This window comes from Chelonoidis abingdonii, chromosome 9 (genome assembly GCF_003597395.2).
Source record: "Chelonoidis abingdonii isolate Lonesome George chromosome 9, CheloAbing_2.0, whole genome shotgun sequence".
In the NCBI taxonomy this organism is placed as follows: domain Eukaryota; kingdom Metazoa; phylum Chordata; order Testudines; family Testudinidae; genus Chelonoidis; species Chelonoidis abingdonii.
In genome coordinates, this window is record NC_133777.1 from 52478401 (window position 1) to 52501124 (window position 22724).

At 42.1% G+C, this 22724-nt stretch overlaps 1 protein-coding gene across 2 annotated transcripts in view; it reads right to left on the bottom strand.

Annotated features, from left to right (window-relative positions):
- The window catches only part of TLN2 (talin 2), a 245794-nt gene that overhangs the window by 137452 nt on the left and 85618 nt on the right, over window positions 1-22724 (bottom strand). For both annotated transcript variants that reach the window (XM_075069558.1, XM_075069557.1), the window contains exons 12-19: window positions 17445-17521; window positions 10414-10594; window positions 7903-8016; window positions 6900-7008; window positions 6025-6233; window positions 4465-4563; window positions 2419-2586; window positions 303-597 (exon numbers count right to left, since the gene is read on the bottom strand). In XM_075069558.1, the coding sequence (XP_074925659.1) occupies window positions 303-597; window positions 2419-2586; window positions 4465-4563; window positions 6025-6233; window positions 6900-7008; window positions 7903-8016; window positions 10414-10594; window positions 17445-17521 (1252 nt within the window). The remainder of the gene's footprint in view (window positions 1-302; window positions 598-2418; window positions 2587-4464; window positions 4564-6024; window positions 6234-6899; window positions 7009-7902; window positions 8017-10413; window positions 10595-17444; window positions 17522-22724) is intronic.

The window sequence follows — 22724 nt, forward strand, 5'->3', positions numbered from 1 at the left end:
AGCAGCAAGACATTAGACATCATCCCCTGATTTTCCAGGAATGATATTAGTTGTGTTAGCAAAGCTCCATATGCATCCATTATATAATTTAGGAACCCCCTTCCCCCAACACACACTTACGGGTGCTTTAATGATTTAATATTGTGGTTAGAATGACTGCTCATGGGAGCACAAGCCTACAGGCATCCCAAGCATTAAAGATTTTTGATTTGGTTACTTGAAATGGGTATATGTCGGAGGAAATTTGAGTCAGATGAAAGTAATATCCCCATTAGAGAGAGTATGAAGGTAAAGCAGCTCACCAGCATCCCCCATCGAACTGAAGATACTTTCAGTGACACACATAATGGTATCCGTTGCCTGGTCATAGCGTCCAATGGGCTCTCCCCGGCTTGCAAACTGACGGACGTGCTGCAAGAGGTCATTCAGGGCTTGGCTGACTACACTGGCTGCTGCACTGACCTGCTTCAGCAGCTCAGAGTCATCTGTGGCAGCCTGACAGGCTCTGACACAATTCTCCACCGAACGATCCACTAGTTTTCCAGCCTCGATCAGCTGTTCCTGGCATACGGGAGAGCTGATAGTGGGGCTCACAACCTACATTGAGAGAGAACACGATGTTTAGAAAAGATTTAACAGGCCAGAAGTTACCAGCCCACTGCTAAAAGGTGACACATCTGTCTCCTCAGCATTCAGAAAACAGCTTTTTACCTACTAACAGTTGCCACACCACAGCATGAGGTACTGCAGTTATCTTCTACTGTAAGAAAAGGGATTAGTAATGTATATCATACCACAGCATGGGAATGGCTCTTAAATGATTACCACTGGAGGCTATCAAAGGGTTAAAAATGCCCTTGGCCCTTTTAAGTTAAGACTTTTTTGGATTACTGAACAAATGGAGAAATACATGAAGTTGGTTCTGAATGGCAGGTATGAGGCAGATTCTGGCAAGACAGCTGCAGTCATTTCACACAGCTCTGTATCCTAGAACTTCACTTGAAGAAAGCTTTGTGATCCTTTACTGAAGTTTAATTAAAGTTGGTATTGCAAAGCCTTCCACTGTCAGCCAATATTTTGCTAAAGCCAAAAATAACTCCTGGAAAAACAGATAAGAAAATTGCGTGTCTGAAAGTACAAACTACCAAGCTGAGAGACCCATGGATGTGCTTTAATAATGCAACAGATTCAGTCCATATCATTCAGGTATGTCAAGTAAGTTACAGGCAAAAGAAAGAAGTTGGATGGGTGATTTTCCACAAAAGCAAAAAAAAATGACATTGACTGCCTTGTGCCATCCTGTGGAAATTTAAAAGCAGTCAGAACATCACATCCAGTTAATGATCTTACATATTCATTATACAAAGCCCAGCAGCCACAGCAATGAAGTAGAAAAATACTGGAAATTGAATACCACAAATTGGCTATTAATTTTATTATAATCCTCTTGGGTGTTCTACAATATTTTAATGCTCATTTTCCAACAGCAATTAACCCTAAGAAAGCCAACTCCACAGATCACAAATATCTCATATTTTCATATGCTAAAGCTTTTAAGTTTTGAGATGAAAACAGTAACATTTCTTCAAACAGAGCCACATTGAACACAGTGGTTCTATTTGAGATTTCGCTCTATGTGGATCGGAGTTCCTTTGTATTTTCCTTAGGCCAACTCTCAATACACAGGCAAAACTGATGGGTCTCTCTTTGTTCACATCAGAAACTGTTAAATGATGCAAAAGCACATAAATCTGAACACAAACCTTTCAGCAAACTTGGCTTGAATTTCAGTCATGATGAAAATAATAAGGTGAACGTGTGCTGGTTATAGGTTTTGTTAAACATTTCACATAACTGTAGAGCAAGCTGTGTTTCTCAGAGTAATATTTTCAGCATTTTTATCAATATTATCAATACAGTAGGCCATATCAATTATCTATGGCCCTTCCTCTGGAATAGCATGGCAGCACTTCATATTCTAAAGGCTGCCCTTTGATGTTCAATGTAATCTAACAAGAAGCCAAACCACAAACACACTAATTAGCAATTGTTTAATAATGATACACTAGAGAAACGTCTAGTTTGGGCTGGTCCAAAGGGGAAACAAAAGAAGGAAGGACATGCTTCATTAAATAATCACTGCCACTGCCGGCCAGGTTATGAAATGCTCACAGCAGCAGCAATCAACACCTGCAAGAGAGGGCAATTGAGAAACAAGGCACTATCCAAGGTGTCTTGGGGACAGAACCCTAAATATCTTTGCATAGTTTTATCTTTACGTAGGAGCTCTAACTCCAGGATATTCAAGCATAACTGATAAAACCGTCTCAACAATATACCCAGAGAAGACTGTAAACAATGTGTGTGTAACATACTGAAACAATGCATTGCCCCTTTCATGAACCCCATGAGCCTTACCTTGGCACATGCCACAAGCTGAGAGGTGGATAGTGCACATTGCGTAGCAGCAGCAATAACCCTGTTCTGCAGGACTGTATCCTCAGCAGCTTGAGCCACATTCTTAGCCTTCAACACCAACATGGCAGCAGCATTTGCAACAGCTTTGGCAAGACTCATCAGTACATCCTGGCAAAACAAAGGACAAAACTCGACCTAAGCAGTCAGAAATACTCATTAGCGTCAATATTTTGGATTCCTTAAAATTAAACTAGAATATTCTGCTTTTAAGAAGACTCAAAGCATCTACAAAGGAGAAGTTATGGTAGATTCCCAGTGAAACATTGCTATGTATTATCCAGAAATGTTCTTTGTTTCACATGGCCTGTTTACAGGGTCAAAATGCTTTCTACAAACAGGTTTCATAATCTGCATGAATAGATCACCTTTTGGGAATGGGTAGAACTGCACACTTCGGATTTGTGAGAGCCAAATGCAAGATATTGACTCCATACCACAAAGTATATTGAAGTGCAATTTAGAGCTGTAATCTCAGTGTAGACATGTGGGAATGCATCACTGTAAGAACATGTGAAGTTAGTTACTAGATATGCACACTCAAAACCTGAGCTGATCTCACTGGGAAAGTGGTGATCGACAGCCATGTTTTACCTAAGGTAAAGTTGAAGATTTCAGATCTCAAAATGATAACTAATTATGGACAAGTATCTGACACTGCATATTCAATACAAAGTATGCACTGTATAGAAAAGCAAAAGAAAATGGCACGGCAACCTTAATTTATAAAGGGGTCCAAACAGTGTGGCTGGGGGCTATCCATTTGCTAGTACAGTTTTCTTTTACACTATAAAATATTGGCTCCAAGCTGTAACTTCTCAGAGGCCCCAAGCTCCAGAAGATGTTCTCTTCTTTGGTTGTTTGAAGCTGTAAAAGTGGTTTAATACTTGTGTTGCTATAATTCAAATACACATCCTCATTTAAAATTCTGCTCTCAATGTGCTTCAATTATTTTTGATACAACAGAGCCAGATTGTGACCCTCCAAAATAACCATATTATTTTGTTAAGCAGCATGCCTTCTTGGACATTACATCAGTAGTTTTTCAATGTAATTTAAATAATCATGTTCACTAAATTCAATAGGTACTCAAGGAGAGTACTACAACCTGCTGTATCAATGCACTAGCAAACAACAACACTGCTGTCTAAAGGTCCAAAAATATTGGATTTATACAATCATAATGGCTCTAGCACTCACTGAAAGCACACTGTATAAGCAAATAGTACTAAAATGGTCTGAACTGCACATGAGAGAAGACAGTATGTATTTTGCACACTGGATTTTTACTGCGGTCCAGGATACAATCATTTAAGTCCCATGAAATTGGCAAGTTATGGTAAAAAAAATTCTAAAAAGGACTAAAAAGCCAGGTAAAGTGCTCCCTCATACTGACTGAAGAGTCTAGGTTCTTCCATAAAACAAGCAAGGATGCATGGGGCTGTGATAGACATTGGACTATGAATACAACATGACAAACACACAGACAGCTTTATTGTTCAAATAAGTGTTTAAATTGGCTATTAAGTTCTGTTGGGATATGTCTCACATACAGTATACTCTATCTGCTGTTGTAAATTACTTCCCTTTGGTTCTAAGGCAAACCTGTTCTTGACACCAAGAAAAACAATCAGAGCATATTTCTTATAGAGCATTTAACAACAACGGTTCTAAATTATTAATGGATGACTGGCGTATTAATCCACATAGGAAACTTGCTGTGTTAATTGATGGTATTCATCTTCTTAAGCTGGATGAAAGAGGAAAGTGTTGAAAGAAATAAAACCAAACTAAACTTTTAAACCTATTAAAGATTTGGACCAGTTCAAATTTTGGACAAAATTACAGACATCTTTTCACCTAATCAAAGTGAAATACAAAAGACTTGCATACAGACATAGGATAACATTACTGTGAACCTTACATACAGTAGCAAGCTCCACTGTGGAATTGCATGGTTCTGGCAGTTAGCAATTCACACGACCTTACCTGAAATCTTTCATCAGTTTCATTCTCTCCTATCTGTCTCAGGAGCTCCCCACTGGCTTGCCCAATGCTTCCAGCTGCAGTTAAAACTGTTTGGCGAGGCTACAAAACATGTTAATGAAAAGTAAATACGTTTTTCTTTAACTTTGTAATTCTCTCAAGATACCTTTGTTAATCACATTACTGTACACAGAGCAATGCCACTGAAATCTCTACTGAAGATACCTCTTGGAGTATTCCTACTTTTCCATATTCCTACTTAATTTATCCTGCAGCAGCTTAATGACACATGTATCAATATGTTGCTGACTGAGAAGAAACCTAATCATCTTTAATATACATCATCATAGCAGCTGAAGGAAAGGTATGTGTTAGACAGCCCTTATTGCAATCTGCTTGGAAGTAGTCTGAGATTTCTAGTTTTGCCTTAAAACTATGAAGATCCAGGGCAAACGGATAGCAGACACAAACAGACCAGACTGTCTGAAATATTAAATTGTGTCTTGGTCAGTACAATTTCCTATTTCCATAAAATTTTGATGGAGACTGTAGCTTCATTCTCCTTTTATCTGTTGTTATATGCAACCCTGATATTAAAGACAAAAAAAACAACAACAGGTACCAACCCCACTTACTTCCCTACTAACTTGAAATTGAGTTTTTATAGTATTTGAGAGAAGAGAAAAAAGTGGTAATACTTTTTTCAAACACTTCCAATAAAAATACAGAATGGAATATTACTGTGTATTCAGATTGCCTCAACTCAAAAAGTAAAAAAAAATCAAAACTGCCTCCCCTCGACAAAAAAAATCATCCCACAAATAAGAAATAAATAGAGGAGGTGGCAAATAACGAATATACAGATCAAGATTTTTAGGGTTGAATCAATTTCCCCATCTCTGCTTCTAGAGTTCATGTTACCAAGTTAGCTCCCCAACCACTCAAATATGCCCGTCATGACTGCTCAGCATCTTAATGGGGCTGTTTGCAGTTGGTACTGTGCCGCAGAGCAGAATCAAAGCCAGTGACTTGATTTTTCAGTACTAGCCAAATAGAGTCTCGTCAGTGGCTACCCAAAGGCTTTGCAAACAACTTGTGAAAATCTACTTCTGATAAATAGCATTATAAATACATGTGTCGCTTGACAACAGATAATGCATACAACATCAAACCCTGAACCTGGGCCATTTACAGTATAAGGGCATGACTGGATACAACAGTGTGGATACAATATAGTGAAACAGCTGGCTGACATATGAAAGAGGAAACAGACTGGGTAAACATTAACTGGGAGGCTGTTCTAGGATTGAGGTGCTGCACTTAAAGACATGAAGTCAGAGGTATGTGGAGGACACAAAGAAAGCAGTCAGGAGAAGTGCTTGGATAGTCTCTTGGGGATTACAGGGGAAACAGTGGCAGGAGAGGGTTGGAAGACACATAGCCTGGAAAGAGCCATTCTGATTAATTGGATAAATGCTTTATACCCAAACACTTTAATTGAGGGTAATGCATTTAAGCCAAGGAAAGCCTGTGAAAGCCCACTACTTGTGTCCATTTTCTCACCTCTCCTGATGTCGGCTGCACCGCTTTCAGCAAGTCCGAGACAGCACCTGCCAGAGTCCGAGCAGCTTTCAGGAGGTCCTCCCCACTTCCAACTTCATCGTCCATTAGGGCAGCAAGCAGTTTCACACCCCTGGACATCTCAGTCAGGTTAGAAGAGATGGTTGTAATTGCACATCCCACAGCCGTGTAATCAGTGTCAACCGGGTCACCTGTATAAGTGAAGAGAACGATAAGTGCAGAAGCAAGTAGTACAGCACAAGCTGGTTTCTGGTCAGATAATTAGGAGTAAAACTGAAAGGGTAAAGAAGACTTGGCAACATAATTCAGGCAACATTTTGAAAATATAGCATCTGCTATCCACTCTTCCCCATACATATGACATATGTATGTGCTAATGGAATATTTTCTCTTCACAACTGTCCAGGTAAGCAAAACACACACAATTTCAGTTACCTCTCCCATATTCACTATATGGAGGGACCCAAGGTAATGCAGTATTGAACACTACTTGCCTTTAAACATCTTATACCTAACCAGAGAAAAACTGAAAAACTGTGTAAGACACAGGATCAGACAGACCAGAACAAGCCGTTTGTCCACAAAACTAAATATCCTGGCTATAGGAGTGGCCAATAAATGATACTTCAGAACACCCATTTTACCCTCAATTACCCGAGGCAAGTAAAATATTAGGTTTTATCTTTATCAGGAGAGTTTGACTAGATTCTGTGCAAACCCTGGTAAAAAACAGAGAATAAGGTCTGTTTCTGTCATAAAAGCTATTTGTGTATTTGGAGGAAAACATATTACTGAACATCTCCTGTGCAGCCTCCATCTTGTTGGCAGCCTGGCAAAGTCCAATCCCTGTAATTTACCTGCTGTGAGGTTAACAACAGAGGCAGTTCCTGCAGTGATAGCATCAACCTGAGAGTGAATTTCATGTTTTGATTCATCAACTTTGTTCTGAACCCATACCCTCGATGCCTAGAAAGAAACAACATTAGAGTATTAAGGACTGCAATACCATGCTACAAGTGAAACAAACCCAAGATAAGTTAATAGGTAAAGTTCTTTACAGGCCCTTTATTCTTTCAGAAGCCTTTTAAATGAAGCAGATGGCATCAGCTAAGCTTTCAGGCTGGAATAAGAGCTTTCCTTACAGTAACTGCTAGATCTTAGGTTGACAGCTCTGATTTCTGGGTGAACGCCATAAATATGGTGTGTCAAAATGGTGCACAATGGAGGACCACACAACATCATCTGGTTCATCATGGGGACTCACCAATCTTATTGGCTCTACTCCACCCCAAAATTGGATCCAAACTGGTGTTCCAAAGCTGACAGGCTCCATATCTCATTAACAATTATAGCTAAGAAGCCACGTAAGAATATTTAAACAGACAGGCTTGAGCCAAAAATGTCTAGAGCCAAAAATAGGTGAGAAACCTTGAGATGTGACAGGATTACACCCACCCTTCTTTAGGGTCATGAACTATCGCTACACAAGCTGTGCCCTCTTCAGCATCTTGGTTTTGCTTTACAACCACTCCTTCAATTTCTTCCCTTAGGGGTTACTTACTACGACAGTCCAAGCAGCAGTTTCCCCCTGATTTACTGGCTCAAGTTTTTCCCTGTCACACACATGTAGATCCATTAAAGTAGATGTGATTGCAAAGGTGTGCAGGTCCACGGTGTATAGCCTCAGAAGGTTAATATGAGTCAAATAGAACAAGATATTCTTACACAGATTCCTTAAAATGAACAAGGATTTTCATCTTATTTATAAAGCTGTTGAGATATAAATCTATATCCAGGGACAATGAATAAGCTCTGAAATAAATAACTCAAGCTGTTTAGATATCACACAAATTAACTCACCATATCTTGTCCTAGAGGTGGCAGGTTATCAACTTCATTGAGGTCGGACTGTGCCTGCTGTACAGCATGCATACTAGTATTAATAGTCCCCATCAAGGCCTGCTGTGCTGAGGTCTGTGAAATAGACAAGGAAAATTAGTGTCTGCCAAGCTCCAAGTGATGATTTAAGTGGATCTGAAATGTTTTCTAGTATACACTAAGTAAATGAGATTAAATCCTTAGACTTATGAAAATGGTGAATTTTATTTCGATTGCTCTGTTTCTAGTCACAGTCTCCTCCCGGGTCATACAAAAAGAATGCTTGTGTGGCTATGAATGGTATGGATTTGCCAGAGACCCTGAATGGGCAGGTTGCTTTCTAAGCATTACACTAGTGCTCTAGATAGGACAGTAAAAAAAAAAGCAGCTGATATACATCATTGTCAATGTTAACAGGTCCAATTGCCAGATCCAAGACAGCACTTATTAACTAGCTCCCTATCTCCTCTTGTCTGCCCTTTTTCAAACTTGTACAACTTTGGGAAACTTGATCAGCTCCCACGCAGGAGACGAAAACCGGATGAGATTCTTTAAGCAGGGGGAAGCTTTTCAGTACAATAACTCTTTGCTATTAATTGAGAACACGAACTCCCCCCAAACTGCAGCAGGGTCACAGGAACTGCGAAATACTAGAAACTTCATATAGGAAGATAAAGTTTTTGCTGATAGGACTGACCTGTCTACAGTGTACCTTGTTTCTGGAACAATTTATGCGCTTTCCACATTGCACATAAAACTATTATTAGAAAAGGCATTCATGCTCCATGCCACATTTTGGATATGTCTACACTACCCATCGGATCGGCGGGTGGTGATCGATCTATCGAGGATCGATGTATTGTGTCTCGTCTAGACATGACACATCAATCCCTGAACATGCTCCTCATCGACTCTGGAACTCCACCAGGGCAAGAGGTGGAAGCAAAGTCAACAGGCAAGCAGCGGCCGTCAATCCCACGTCGCGAGGAAGTGAAGTAAGTCAATCCAAGATATGTCGACTTCAACTACGCTATTCTCATAGCTGAAGCTGCGCATCTTAGATCAATCCCCCCCCAGTGTAGACCAGGCCTTTGACAGAGCAACTCAGCGACTTCTCTACTTCTAGACAGAGGGGATCGTTTTTGCTAATACTGTGTTAATTTCCATAAATCTTTTATAAACAGAGCTAAGGGTAAAATAATATTAGAACACAAAGGGCACAGAAGAAGCTTACAAGCAAATATAAAAACTGGAGCATGCTGATCAGTAACATTTGAGCCAACAGGGGGTAATATAGGTTTAATCATGGGTGCATCCTCATTGATTTCCATTGCTATGGTTTTAGTTTGAATCTGAATTTATCTTCCTAGTCCACCCCCAGACTGGCAGAAACAGCTGAATATCACGTTTTAAGATTTTTATTATCTAACAATGCAACATGATCACTCAGACATTTCTCTGATTCAGTCTCAAGGCTATTTAAAACATTTTGCTATTCTCAGTTATATGTATTGCAAAAAACTGGATTTTTCACAATCAACATGCCCACTATTCATGTAAAAACGTACCAGTGTCTTTTTGACATGAGTTCTGTGAATGTAAACATGAGTTTTGAATTTACTTCCAGGATAGCATCATCAGTTTCCTGGAATTTGATACCCCATTAGCTTCATCAGGAGTAATTCTAAAATCAAACTGACACCTATGTGATATGGGTGCTGCAGAGCTGAAGGCTTTGAAGTGGTGTGGGATGAGTATGTATTGCTATATGCATTACCTATTGATGAGTAAATTAATATTCTTCTGAATTATGCTGCTATGATATTATGAAAATTTGCCCTATTGTTAGGGTATTTAGAGCATATGTATAGGCTTTCGTTAATAGATCCTTTAAAATTAAATAAATGGTCCTAGTCAATACACGTTTAAAAACTAGTAGACACAAAGGGTAAGTTTTACAGTTCCAGTTGTACAGAGAAATTAAAATTATATTAAAATGACTGTTTAATAAAGCAAGCTTAATATTCAAGCCCAGTGGCATTATATACAGTATATCCTCGGAGCTAGCAACAGACTTCATAGGAATATCCAAAGCAGAAAGTGATGCCTAGATAAGTGATTTTTTTAGAACAATGCAAATAGATACATATTGTATTTTTCAAACAATACCGCTTGCCTTCATCAACAATATTTAGCCGTCCTACCCTCTTTCCCAGCCCATATTTGATAGTTTTATAACTACTTTAAGAAAAGTTTTAAGGCAAAGAGGGAGGAATAAAGAGGTGAACTATGACTATGTTACTCTGTGTGTTTCAAGGAAATTGCAAGTGTGCAGTTTAACAGAGAGTCAGCCAAACAGTGCAGTAAAACATCACAGACAGCCCCCAGCCCTTATCTAATAACAGGGTGTGTGCACATACTTATTTCAGACCACTCACAGCACAGGCTACACATGCTGGTTTCCAAGTATTATGAAACAAACACGTTGCTCACCAGGGGAGGCATGTGGCCTCTGTGCATTTGCCCAATCATGACTTGTTGCTGGGGAGAAGGCATGCTGCCAATATTGAAAGTCTCCGGGCCACTTGAGCCTGAACGCATCACAGCAGGCAATGCCACTGAGCCATGTTCTACCTTCCCAGTTCGGTTGAACTGCTGCTGCAGGATGGTAGATCTGAAAAGGGAATGCACATTAGAACATGGCAGCAAACAGAGAGCAGTTAACAGCAGAGTTTTTGTGGGAGTTTGGCCTGAAGGATGAGTGGTGATTTTGTGTTCTGTCCAGAACAGAGCACAAAATCACTTCCAGAATGATTTGTTCCAAGTATGTGGCTTGATTCAGCGCTTGCTGATATGCCTTAACAAGGGGCCAGTGCTGACCTAGTTTGGCTAGGTTAAAAAGCTAGTCACTAGCAAACACTGGAGCAGTGAACAGCTAGCGGCAGCTTCTGTGGGAGGGACCTGGGGGAGAGTCCCCCAATTTCTTTTTTCCCCCCTAGGAATAGGGTCTAGGAAAATAACACAATGATGGCTACTGAGGCAGCACTAGAAGTGACCTGAGGAGGGGAGAGAAAGATGGTCGGATGCAGAAGCTGCTGACGCACATCATCTTTGAGGCGGTATCCGACGGAAACGACTTATACCTGATAGAACTCATGGCAGAGAAGTTCAATGATTAGATATACAGCTGGAGACAATGAGGACATTCAGACAGGGATCTGAAGGAGAGGAGAGAGGCGCTGGTACAGGCAACTCAAGATTCGAAGACACCTGCTGAACAAAAAGACCTGGAGGGTGACCCATGGAAGAATATGACCATGAAGGACAAAGCAGAGGGAGAGAGCAGCTAGCAGTGATGAAACTGAATTTGCTGCACTGGGGAATGAGGAGGAGAAACAGGCAGAAGATGGGGTGGCAAGGAAGAAAAGAAGGTAAGCCAGTCCCTACAGCAGAGAGGAAGAGATGACAGAGATAGACAGGGACCAGAGCCTAAGGAAATATGAGGATTATGTCCAGGGGACTGCGAGAGAGAACGTAAAACAAATTTATCCCAACACCAGGAAGAGACAGGTTTATGTGACTGGGGACTCCATACTCAGAAGAATCGACAGACTAGATCTAGAGAACCAAAGAGAGTGCTAACAGGATCAAAGGCAAAAAATGTGGATGTGAGGCTAAAGAGGATACTGATAGAAGTGGGGGGAAAAATCCACTGATTGTGCTGCACGTAAGGACGAATGACACTGCTGAACTCCCATTGGAATGGATCAAAGATGAATAGATATAGCTAGGAAAGACGCTTAAAGAATTGGAATCTCAGGTGATTTTCAGCAGAATGTACTTCCAGTCCCTTGAGAAGGTGGCAAAGGCATGATAAGATAATGAAGATCAACAGATGGCTCAAGGACTGGTGCTATGAGGAAGATTTTAGGATGATCGAACACTGGGAGGCATTCACAGAAAGAAGAATCTTCTCGATTGATAGATCAGATATTCAAGTGGAATCTATTAATCTTATGGGATCAAGACGGGCAAGACTGATAAGATGAGTTTTAAAATTCGGAGAGACTCATGGAATCTCCACCCTTGTCTTCAACACACAGGAGGAGGAATATCAGTTAAATAAAGACAGAGTAAGGAATAATGGAACACCATAAAACGAGAAAACTGGGTGAGGTCCGAGGGAAACAACTGAAAGGCTTTTACATGAATGCAAGGAGTCTGGACAATAAAATGGAGAAACCAGAACTACTGGTGCAAGAGGTCAAACCAGATATTATAGGGAATACTCTACATGGTGGAATAGTACTCATGCCTGGAATAGAGGTATTGCAGGGTATGCATTATTTAAGAGAGAGAGAAATAGAGGTAAAGTTGGGGTAATATATATAATTGAAACAGTAAATTGTAAGGAATATTAAGTGATAGTATGGACAACACAGCATCTCTGAGTCAAAATCACTTTGGGTAAGGATTGTAAAAGAGGTTCTGCTGAGGTAGTGTTAAGGTCTGCTGTAGACCCCCAGGGTCAGACTAGGATATGGATAGTGATCTCTAATATTTTTAGAGAGATAAATACTTTTGGGAGTTGGGTCATAATGGGAGGCTAACTTCCCAGATATAGATGGGAGAATAAACGTTACTTAAACTGCTAGGGCCCAGTTATTCCAGGATGTGATAGATAACAGTTTTCTTCATCAAATCATCACTGAACCAACAAGAGGTGATGTAATTTTAGACTTTGTTTTAGTAAGTAGCGAGGACATCACAAAACAACTGGTCATAAGAAATAACCTTGGACTGAATGATCACAAGTTGATTCTGTTTACATCAAATGAAAGGATAGTACAAATCAAGTCATCAACCATAGCTTTTGATTTCTAAAGGGAAGACTTTGGATATTAGGGAATTAGTTAAATAAGTCAGCTGGACTGAAGAGCTCAAGGACTTACATGGAGAGATGACTTGCAAATTCTTCAAATCAACTATACAAAAACTATCTGAAATTCACATTCGAAGAAAGGGAAAAAAACTTGTAGGGAAAGGCTCCAGAATAACCACATCACAAAGGTTATTAGGAGTAAGCAGAGAGGTTATAGGGCAGTGGTAGGCAACCTGAGGCCAGCGGGTTGCCCTCGGCCATCAGGGTAATCCGCTGGCGGGCCAGAAACAGTTTGTTTACATTGACCATCTGCAGGCACGATTGCCCGCAGCTCCCACTGGCTGGGATCAGTGAACCGTGGTCACTCAGAGCTGGGGGCAGCTGTGCCTGTGGACGATCAATGTAAACAAACTGTTTCGCAGCCCACCAGAGGATTACCCTGAAGAGCCGTGTGTGGCTCATGGGCTGCAGGTTGCCCACCACTGCTATAGAGAATGGAAAAAAGGGTTGATTAGCAAAGAAAGCTACATCGTGGAAGTTAGAAAATGTTAGGAGTAAAGGGAGAACTGCTAAAAGTCAAGCAGAAATAGCCCTTGCCAAGGAAATTAAAATAAATAAGATGAGATTTTTTAGTTATATAAATAACAAATGGAAGTCGTGTTGTGATCGGCACAATCTATACAAGGGCTGAAGGACTGATTGATCAAGGTGATAAACAATAAGAGAATAAGGAACAATGAAGTTGGGCTGCTATGTAGTGGAGATTATCTTTAATCTCGGTATGGCCCAAAAATTAAATGAATACTTTGACTCAGTTTTCAATAACAATGCTAATATGAAACGTGCATAAAGGCAGAACATCTGATGGAAATTAGTATCTAGAAAGGGAAATTATCACGTCTGAAGTGGAAGAATAAATTTAAAGAGCTTAATGCACTCAAATCAGGGAAACTGGATAGTTTCCATCCCAGAATACTGAAAGAACTGATGCATGAGATTGCTAGTACTGTAGCAAGGATTTTTAATAAATCTATCCATTTGGGGGTAATATCATATGACTAGAGAATAGCTATCATACCTATATTTAAAAAAGGGACAAAAATAATCCAGACCATCACAGACAAAGTTTTAGAGCAGTTGTGAGAAAGAGACTAATTAAATTCATAGAGATGAATTGTAAAGGGGATGTAATGCAACATGCATTTACCAGACTAACCTGATTTCCTTTTTTGAGTAAATAATCGATTTTTAGATAAGAGAATTGCAGTAGGTCTAATATACTTAGACTTCAGTAAAGCAGTGGACGTGGTATCACATGGGAAATTATTAGCGATATTAGGGATGATGGAGATCAGTGCAAGCATGTAAGGTGGAAAAGGAATTGGCTAAAGAGAAGGCAATGCATTGTGCTGAAGGGTGAACGATCAAACTGTAGAGCAGTTACTTCTGTAGTTCATCAAGGATCGGTCTTGGGACAAATCTTATTCAATATTTTTATTAATGACCTTAGCAGAAAAAGTAGGAGTGCTAATGAAATGGGCTGATGATACCAAGTTGGAAGGCTTCATCCATACAGAGGAGAATTGAAATATTATACAGGAAGATTTGGATGACCTGAAGACTGGAGTGACAGAAACGGAAGAAAGTTCAATAGTATAAAGGGCAAGGTAATGCACATAGGGTCTAATAAGAAGAAGTATTGCTACAAGCTGGGGGCTTATCACTTGGCATGACAGAGGAGGAGAGAGGCCTGTGTGTGTGGATCAATCAAAGGATGACCGCTAGCCACCCAAGTGATGTGGCTGTGAAAGAGATAAATGTGATTTTATGATGTACAAGACATTTCCAGTACAGATAGAAAAGTATTAATGCTGTTAAACAAGACACTGGTAAGACCTCATCTGGAATATGGTGTACAATTCTGGTCACCCACGTTCAAGAAAGATTAATTTAAACTGGAACAGGTGCAGGGACGAGCTACTAGGATGATCTGGGAATCGAGGGCCTTTTGGAAACTGGAAGATCTGGGCCTGCTTAGTCTCGCAAAAAGAAGACTGAGAATGGATATGATTGCTCTCTATAAACATATTGGGGATAAATACCAGAGTGGTTGAAGAGCTATGTAAGCAAAAGGAAAAAGTAGGCACAAGAACAAATGGATATAAACTAGCCATAAACAAATTCAGTATGGAAATTAGAAGAATATTTCTAACCATCAGAAGTGTGAGGCTCTGGAACAGCCTCTCAATAGGAGTTGTGCGTCAAACAACTGAATTAGCTGAACAAATTTATGAGCGCAGTTATATGATGAGGTTGCTTGTGACTTCCGATATGTCTTATGTTCCTAAAACTCATGCTTCAGGGTTTCAGCTAGCCAACTGCAAGGGGTCAGGAAGGGATATCTCCCTCAATGTATTTTGGATGGGTTCTCCACCCCACCCCAATTTCCTACCTCTGAAGCATCAGAGATGGCCACAGTTGGAGATGGGACAGTGGCCAAGGCTCTTAGGTGGCACCAAGCATTCTCTCTCTCAGGTGTTAATCTGGCTGGTTCTTGTTTAAATGCTCAGGATTTAACTGACAGCAATATGTGAGGCCAGGAAGGAATTTTCCCTAGCTCAGATTAGTAGTGACCTGGGGGGCAGGGGGGGAAGGGGTGTTTCGCCTCTCTCTGCAGTGGGTGAGTGGAGTCACTTAGCAGGATTATCTGGGTGTGTCTCATGTAATAATTTTCCTGCTATTGCAGAGGCCTTGAGGACTGATGCCCCTTGGTCCTGCCTATTCTCTGCTTGTGGGCATGTGATAGTCCAATATCCCGCGGGTCTCATTTACTTTGGTCTCATTTCCATTGTTGGGTTTAGCGTGTGGGTGCTGAGTGGGGTTGATGGTCAGTGATATACACAAGGCCAGACTAGATGATCCAGAGGTCCCTTCTGGCCTTAAACTCTGTGACTCTATGAGCTCCTGTATACTAATTCCTGGCTGTCATCCTTCCCTTTCAGTTTCTAAGCAAGAGTGCTTAAATTGGGTGAACTGCTTAAACTCTAGTCACTGTGTTCTTTCATTCAACCATTTTACAAATTATTTGTATTACCAAAGACATAGTCATATAGCAGGACCCCATTGTGCCAGATGTTCCAGTGCAAGTTTGCTACATCTTCAGTGTCTGACAAATCAGTTATCAGTAATGCTGTTACCTGAAGAGGTGGTGAAGGAAGAATGGAATGTGTGACCTGGCTCTATTTATTGTTATGGCCTCACCTCATCTCACAAAGATAAACAGCAGAGACTGGGGGCTGTGTTACTGAAAGAAGGATCTCACAGTTTTGCTTCAATTATTCCAAAGTAGGACTATCAACTGTATGAAGCTGAATGGTCTGGAGATAAATTTTCCAAGCACTCCTTAGAGTTGGAATAAAACTGTATGTATATACGTTTGGCCCCTGATAGTAATTTAGTAGTCTCTCAAGTAATGGGATAAGACCAAGACTACAATAAGTTATCATTAATTATGGGCACCATCACTTTGCCAGATGTACTGCTCATATTTACTATCGTCTAAGCTCCAACAGTTGGACGTGTTGGCACAATTTTTGATTTAAAGAGCAACAAAGTGCTTGAAAAAAAATTGGTGTAATTTGTGTTACAGATTAACGTTGTCCATGCATATTCATTTGTTACAAGTTTTGAGCTTCTAAATAGAGCATTTACACTGATAGAATACATTCTGGAAGCCATTTGGAACGGGAAGTGTGAACAGGAAGCATGTGAAAACATGTACACTACGCTAAAGCTAAACATTCATATAAGGCCACATAAAAGATCTAACCAATTCATTTCCTGTAAGCAATGTGTGTAACATAAATCACAGTCAGCCCGTCACAAATTGTAGAGACACTACCCTCCTTTCCGTTTGAGTTCAAAGAAGAGGCTTAAATTAGGCCTCATTATAGCTCACATTGTGCTGAAACTGTTTGTGTGACTTAACAGCAAAGAGCCAACTGAATATTCCTTTTCAAGTGAACTGCCAGTTCCGGGATCCCACACTTGACTCTTTTCAGTAACTCTGTACAAGCCACTCTCTCCCTGCAATGAAATCCCAGATCCCACCTAATTTGTGCTGCACTGCAAGCCAAAGCCTCCCACCTTGTCTTTCGCAGAATCTGAAAGATTAATCATTTTTTCCCATATTAAACAAAACTCTGCTAATGACAGTTACAAAACACACTGCATGCAACCCCTAATTAAAGCCATCAATTTAGCAAATGTAAGCTATCAAAAGCAAGTAAATATTTACAAACCAAACACACAACCTTCCACTAATTCAATTTTTACAACTCTGCATACAGATTGCTACTGAGTTAGTCTCAGTTCTGTAGTCTGTGGTTCAAATCACCACAACTGTACATCCTTTACACCAAATAATAGTCTTAAGACAAAACAACAGACTGCACAACAAAGCTTAACTCTGCAGAACAGCATGGAGACAGAGTTGTTTTCTGTTAAATTACCCTGCAGTTAAGTAATGCTTCTAAGGACAGAAATATATTAAACCATATTTGGGATCAAAGAAAACTACCCACTGCTTATTAAACGTTTCACTCCTACGAAAAGAGCCATTTTTCCCATTTCACAAACTCACTTCTTAGGTGACACGGATTCTTCCAACATTGTTGATTCCTCATCACCTTCAAGCCCAAATCTATCCTTACTTTGTTTCTGAAAAAAAGCAAATGTAAACACTTATGTGGCATTTCTATTTCATTTCATTTTTTAAACTCATCTACCTTTATTTTGTCACTATTTTACACAAATTGTGTCAAGTCATCTGCATGCTCTCTTTCTCGCTCTAGTGCTACACTAGGATTTTTTGGTACTCTCATATGTGAGCAGGCACTTTGTGATAGGATACAGCTCCAGGTCGTGGGTGCAGTAGACAGAAAAAAGTCACAGGGAACTTCAGTATCTAGAGCACCTGGATAGGGAAAAACAATCTGGGTCCCAGCACTGGTGGATTAAGGTGCATAAAGGGAGAAGACTAACATGGATAGTAGTGCTAGCAGGCATTGTTTCTGAATAACAAAGCACTCGCCCCTCCCAGAAATCAGCACCACCTACTGCATAGTATGTTTCATATTGGCTTAATACCACCAAGCTCAGATGGACAGTGGTGCCTCCTACCAACTCCCTCAGCACAGGAACCTTCCATGCAGCAGCAAATGGGAAGCCTCAACTGTACATATAGCTCACAGGAACTGTTGCATACAACTCTGCTACAAGCTATCTTGTATTCAAAAGGACCCATATGTGAACAAATATATGATTAATGGACACAAATGACCACCACGAGAAAAGTAACATGCCAAGTGTTACATGGTGCCAGATTCATTTCATCATCATTATTTTCTAGAAACTTAGTTTCAGAAATGTTCATTTCTGATGTGAATTATTTACAATAATGTAAGGGAGGTAAAAGTGCACAGCGGAGTTAAATTAGGGTGTGAGCTAAGATATTCCTCATAAGCAAGTGACTGTGGAGAGGCATGGTACGTTGTGGAAGAAATGCTGTGTCTGAAATGGATTGCTACAACACCTTTAGCCTTGTAACAGTCATTATACTGAGGCAAAGACAAAAGAGATAGCTATGTCTCTGGAGATAGTTTAATGGGAACCCTCTTCTTTATCCATGAACAAACCCTGTTTCATTTCAATTTGATTTTAGGTGTGAGCTGAAACAAGCCATTCATTTTTAGAGCCAAGATTCTTTGAAACTTCAACGTTAATATTTTGCTATTAGTGTAAGGGACAGTTTAAAGAAAAAAAAGAGCACCTCAAGTTCCTCAGTTTGCAATCATCTACCATTGACAAGTTGCAGGGACAAAATTTCTTTTCGGGCCCTCACTGTGACATCAGACCCAGACATATGGTATAACAAGGGGAAGTTGTGGTAGAAAATCTACACCAGAATAGGTCATTAAAGATTCCCTGAGAATTGACATTACAAGATTTCTATATGACTGTAGGTGATAAACAGATGTGGCAGAGAGAGAACTCAAGCTTGACAACTGGAAACAGCATGTTTCTCATTTGAGTCATGACAGAGAATGGGAGTTAGTTTGTTAATCTATTCCTATTTCACTCATTTAGAAGCTGGTTGTGTGAGCAGATTTTAAAGAAGAAATCAAAGGACTGTTTTGGGAGTGGAAATCTGCACGTCTGTACACTCTCAGTATATACAGAGAAGCTGCCTTAGCTTGGAATTCTACTTGTAAAACTTAGAGCAGTTTGAAAAGACAGTTACCTTTTTCCGTAACTGATGTTCTTCGAGATGTGTTGCTGATGTCCATTCAACTTAGGTGTGTGTGCTCGCCACATGCACCGGTGCCGAAAGTTTTTCCCTCAGCAGTATCCGTACGGGACCAGCTCTGGCACATCCTGGAGTGGCGCGTCACCAGCCCCCTCCACCCTCAGTTCCTTCTTGCCAGAAACTCCGACAGCGGGGAAGGAGGGCGAGTCGTTGAATGCATGAAAAATACATCTCGAAGAATACCAGTTATGGAAAAAGGTAACTGTTTTTTCTTCTTCGAGTGATTGCTCATGTCCATTCAACTTAGGTGACTCCAATCAGTACCCACGGAGGCAGGTAAGGCGTTCACGGACATGAAGATTGCAACATGGCTCTGCTGAACCCACTATCGTCCTTGGCCTGCAGCGTGATAGCATAGTGGGCTGTGAATGTGTGTACCCAGGACCACGTCACAGCTTTACAGATGTGCTGCATCGTAACGTGTGCCAGGTAGGCCACTGAGGATGCCTGCGCTCTAGTCGAGTGGGCTCTGATGATAGGTGGCGGCGGGACACCCGCCAGCTTGTAAGAAGTCCTTATGCAAGAGGTAATCCAGTTAGAAATCCTCTGCATGGACACCGAGAGGCCTTTCATCCTATCAGCTGTAGAGATGAAAAGCTCAGTCGACCTACAGAAAGACTTTGTCCGATCTAGATAGAAAGCCAGAGCCCTTCATATGTCTAAAGCATGAAGGCGCATCTCTTCACTAGTCTCATTGGACTTAGGGCAGAAGACTGGAAGGAAGATGTCCTGGCACATGTGGAAAGTAAACATCACCTTGGGAAGGAAGCCCGGGTGGGGCCAGAGCTGGACCGTATCCTTATAGAAGACCATGTACGGTGATTCTGAGGTCAAGGCTCGGAGCTTGGAAACTCACCTTGCTGATGTCACCGCCACCACGAAAGCTACCTTCCATGATAGGTGAGACAGGGAGCACGAGGCTCAAAGGGCAGACCTGTGAGCCTGGACAGAACCAAGTTGAGATCCCGCTGAGGGATCGAGGACCAAACTTGAGGAAAAAGTCTCTCAAGACCTCTGAGGAACCTGACCATCATGTCATGGGAGAACACCGTCTGCCCCTGGATAGACGGATGAAAGGCGGAAATGGCAACCAGATGCACCTTGATAGATGAGTGTACCAGGCCCTGGTTCCTCAAATGAAGCAGGTACTCTAAGATCGACTGCACCAAAGAATGCGAACCAGAGATGCCCCGTTTGCCCGCCCAGTGGGAAAACCTCATCCACTTTGCCAGATACATCTGTCTAGTATATTAGGCTTCCCACCCAGGACAGGAGGAAGGCATCAGAGAGGAAGCCCTTGCCCAGACCCCGTCTGGAGCAGAAGTGGTGGCACTTCTTGTTCTGCCTGGTGGCGAACAGATTCACTTGGAGAGATCCCCACCTCTGGAAGATCATGCAGGCTCCCTCTGGGTGGAGCACCCACTGGTGGTGAGAGGAGAAGTCCCTGTTTAGATGATCCCTAACGTGGTCTTGACTCCCCAGAGGTGACACATTTCTAGATGGATTCCGTGGTCGATGCTGAAGTCCCAAAGACAGAGTGCCTCTTGGCGTAGGGCTGAGGATCGCACTGAGCTCTTTGACGTTTATGTGTAATGTCATCTCTTCCAGGGACCACGTACCCTGAGTCTGGAGATCAACGAAGTGCACTCCTCAACCAAGATCCGAGGCATCCAAGACCAACTCAACCGAGTGGGGACTGCTGTCGAAGAGGACTCCTTCCAGGACATTCCCAGGGTTGGACCACCATTGGAGTGAGGTGAGTATCGTTGCAGGAATGGTGACCTTTTCCAGGTGGTACATGGACTGGGAGTAGACAGTCGCCAGCCATTGCTGCAGGGTTCGCATCTGAAGCCTGGCGTGGCACACCACATATGTAAATGTTGCCATGTGACCTAGTAGGTGTAGGCAAATCCTGGCCATGGACAGGGGAAATGCAGAGACTTCCGTGATGAGGTCTATCAGTGCCCTGAATCTCTCCAGCGGCAAGAACACCCTGGTGCAGGTTGAGTCAAGCACTGCTCCGATGAACTCTATCCTCTGTACCGGAACTAACATGGATTTTGTGTCATTCACCAATACGCTAAGGGGACGGCATGTGGCCAGCAGCACTGCAATGTACCCTTGGACCTGGAGTTTCCCTTGACGAACCAGTTGTTGAGGCATGGATAAATCTGGATACCCTAACGTCGGAAGTAGGCCGCCACCACCAACGTGCACTTGCTAAATACCTGTGGTGCAGTCACTAGGCCAAACAGAAGGACCACGAACTAATAGTGGTCAGGACCTACCATGAACTGGAGGAAGTGTCTGTGTCCCTCGAAGATGGCCACGTGGAAGTACGCATCTTTCAGATCGAGGGTGGCGTACCAGACTCCTGGATCCAGGGAGGGGATGATGGAGGCCAGGGAGACCATGTGGAACTTCAGTTTCACTAAGTAGTGGTTCAAGCCCTGCAGGTCTAGTATGGGCTGCAGACTGCCCTTAGGATTAAAAAGTATTGTCAACAGAACCCCTTGTTCCTGTACTCCACAGTATCTACCTCCACCGCACCCAGCTGCAGTAGATCTTCTACCTCCTCTGTGAGAAAATTCTCATGAGAAGGGTCCATGAAGCAGGACAGGAAGGGGGGCAGAATGTAACTGAAGAGTGTAACCCTGCACCGTATATTGAGGACCTATCGGTCCAATGTTATAGATGCTCATGCTGGAAGAAAGATGGTTGCCAAACAGAGGGGAGGAAGGATCTGGGAAACAGTCCATTAGGTTGCCCTCGGGCATACCCTCAAAACGGGCGCTTGCCCATCTGCTTACTGCGGGTCTTGCATTGACTGCTGAGCCTCTGAGGAAAGACCAGAGAGAAGTAGCCAAGAAGCCCTGCACAATGAGATGGCCAATGCCATGGTATAAGCGGCAGTGTCCGGCTGCAGTTGAGCCCTCATCCAGGATCGCCCAGAACTCCTTCCTCGAGGCCTCAGGAAGGGCACTCTTGAACTTGGTCATGGCCTGCCACATACTAAAATCATAGCAGCCTAGGAGGGCCTGATGGTTGGCCACCTGCAACTGTAGACTGGAGGACAAATAAACTTTATGCCCAAACAAGTCTAGTCTCCTTGGGTCTTTATTCTTAGGGGTAGCTCCCGGTTGACCCTGTCTCTCTCTGTGGTTGACTGCCTCTACCACTAGGCAATTGGGAGCAGGATGGGCATAAAGGTACTCGTGACCACTGGATGGCCCACTTGGAGATCAAAGGCAAGGAGGAGGGGGTTTGCCAGAGGGCACTTGTAATTTCACATCCCTCTCATGTATGGGCAAGACTACCTTGGCCACAGCTACAGGACAGAGAACATCAAAGAGGGAGTCTGTGGGCTTCTCTAAGTCCTCCACCTGGCCCAGGTTGGTGGCAACCTTCTTTAACAGCTCCTGATGTGCCTTCGCATTATCCTAGGGAACTGGTGGAGGGGGCCCCACTATAGCCTCACCTGGCGATGACAAGGAGGAAGCTGGTACCAAGGGGTCCTCCACAACGAGAGGTGGTCAGCAGCTTGCTCACCCACTT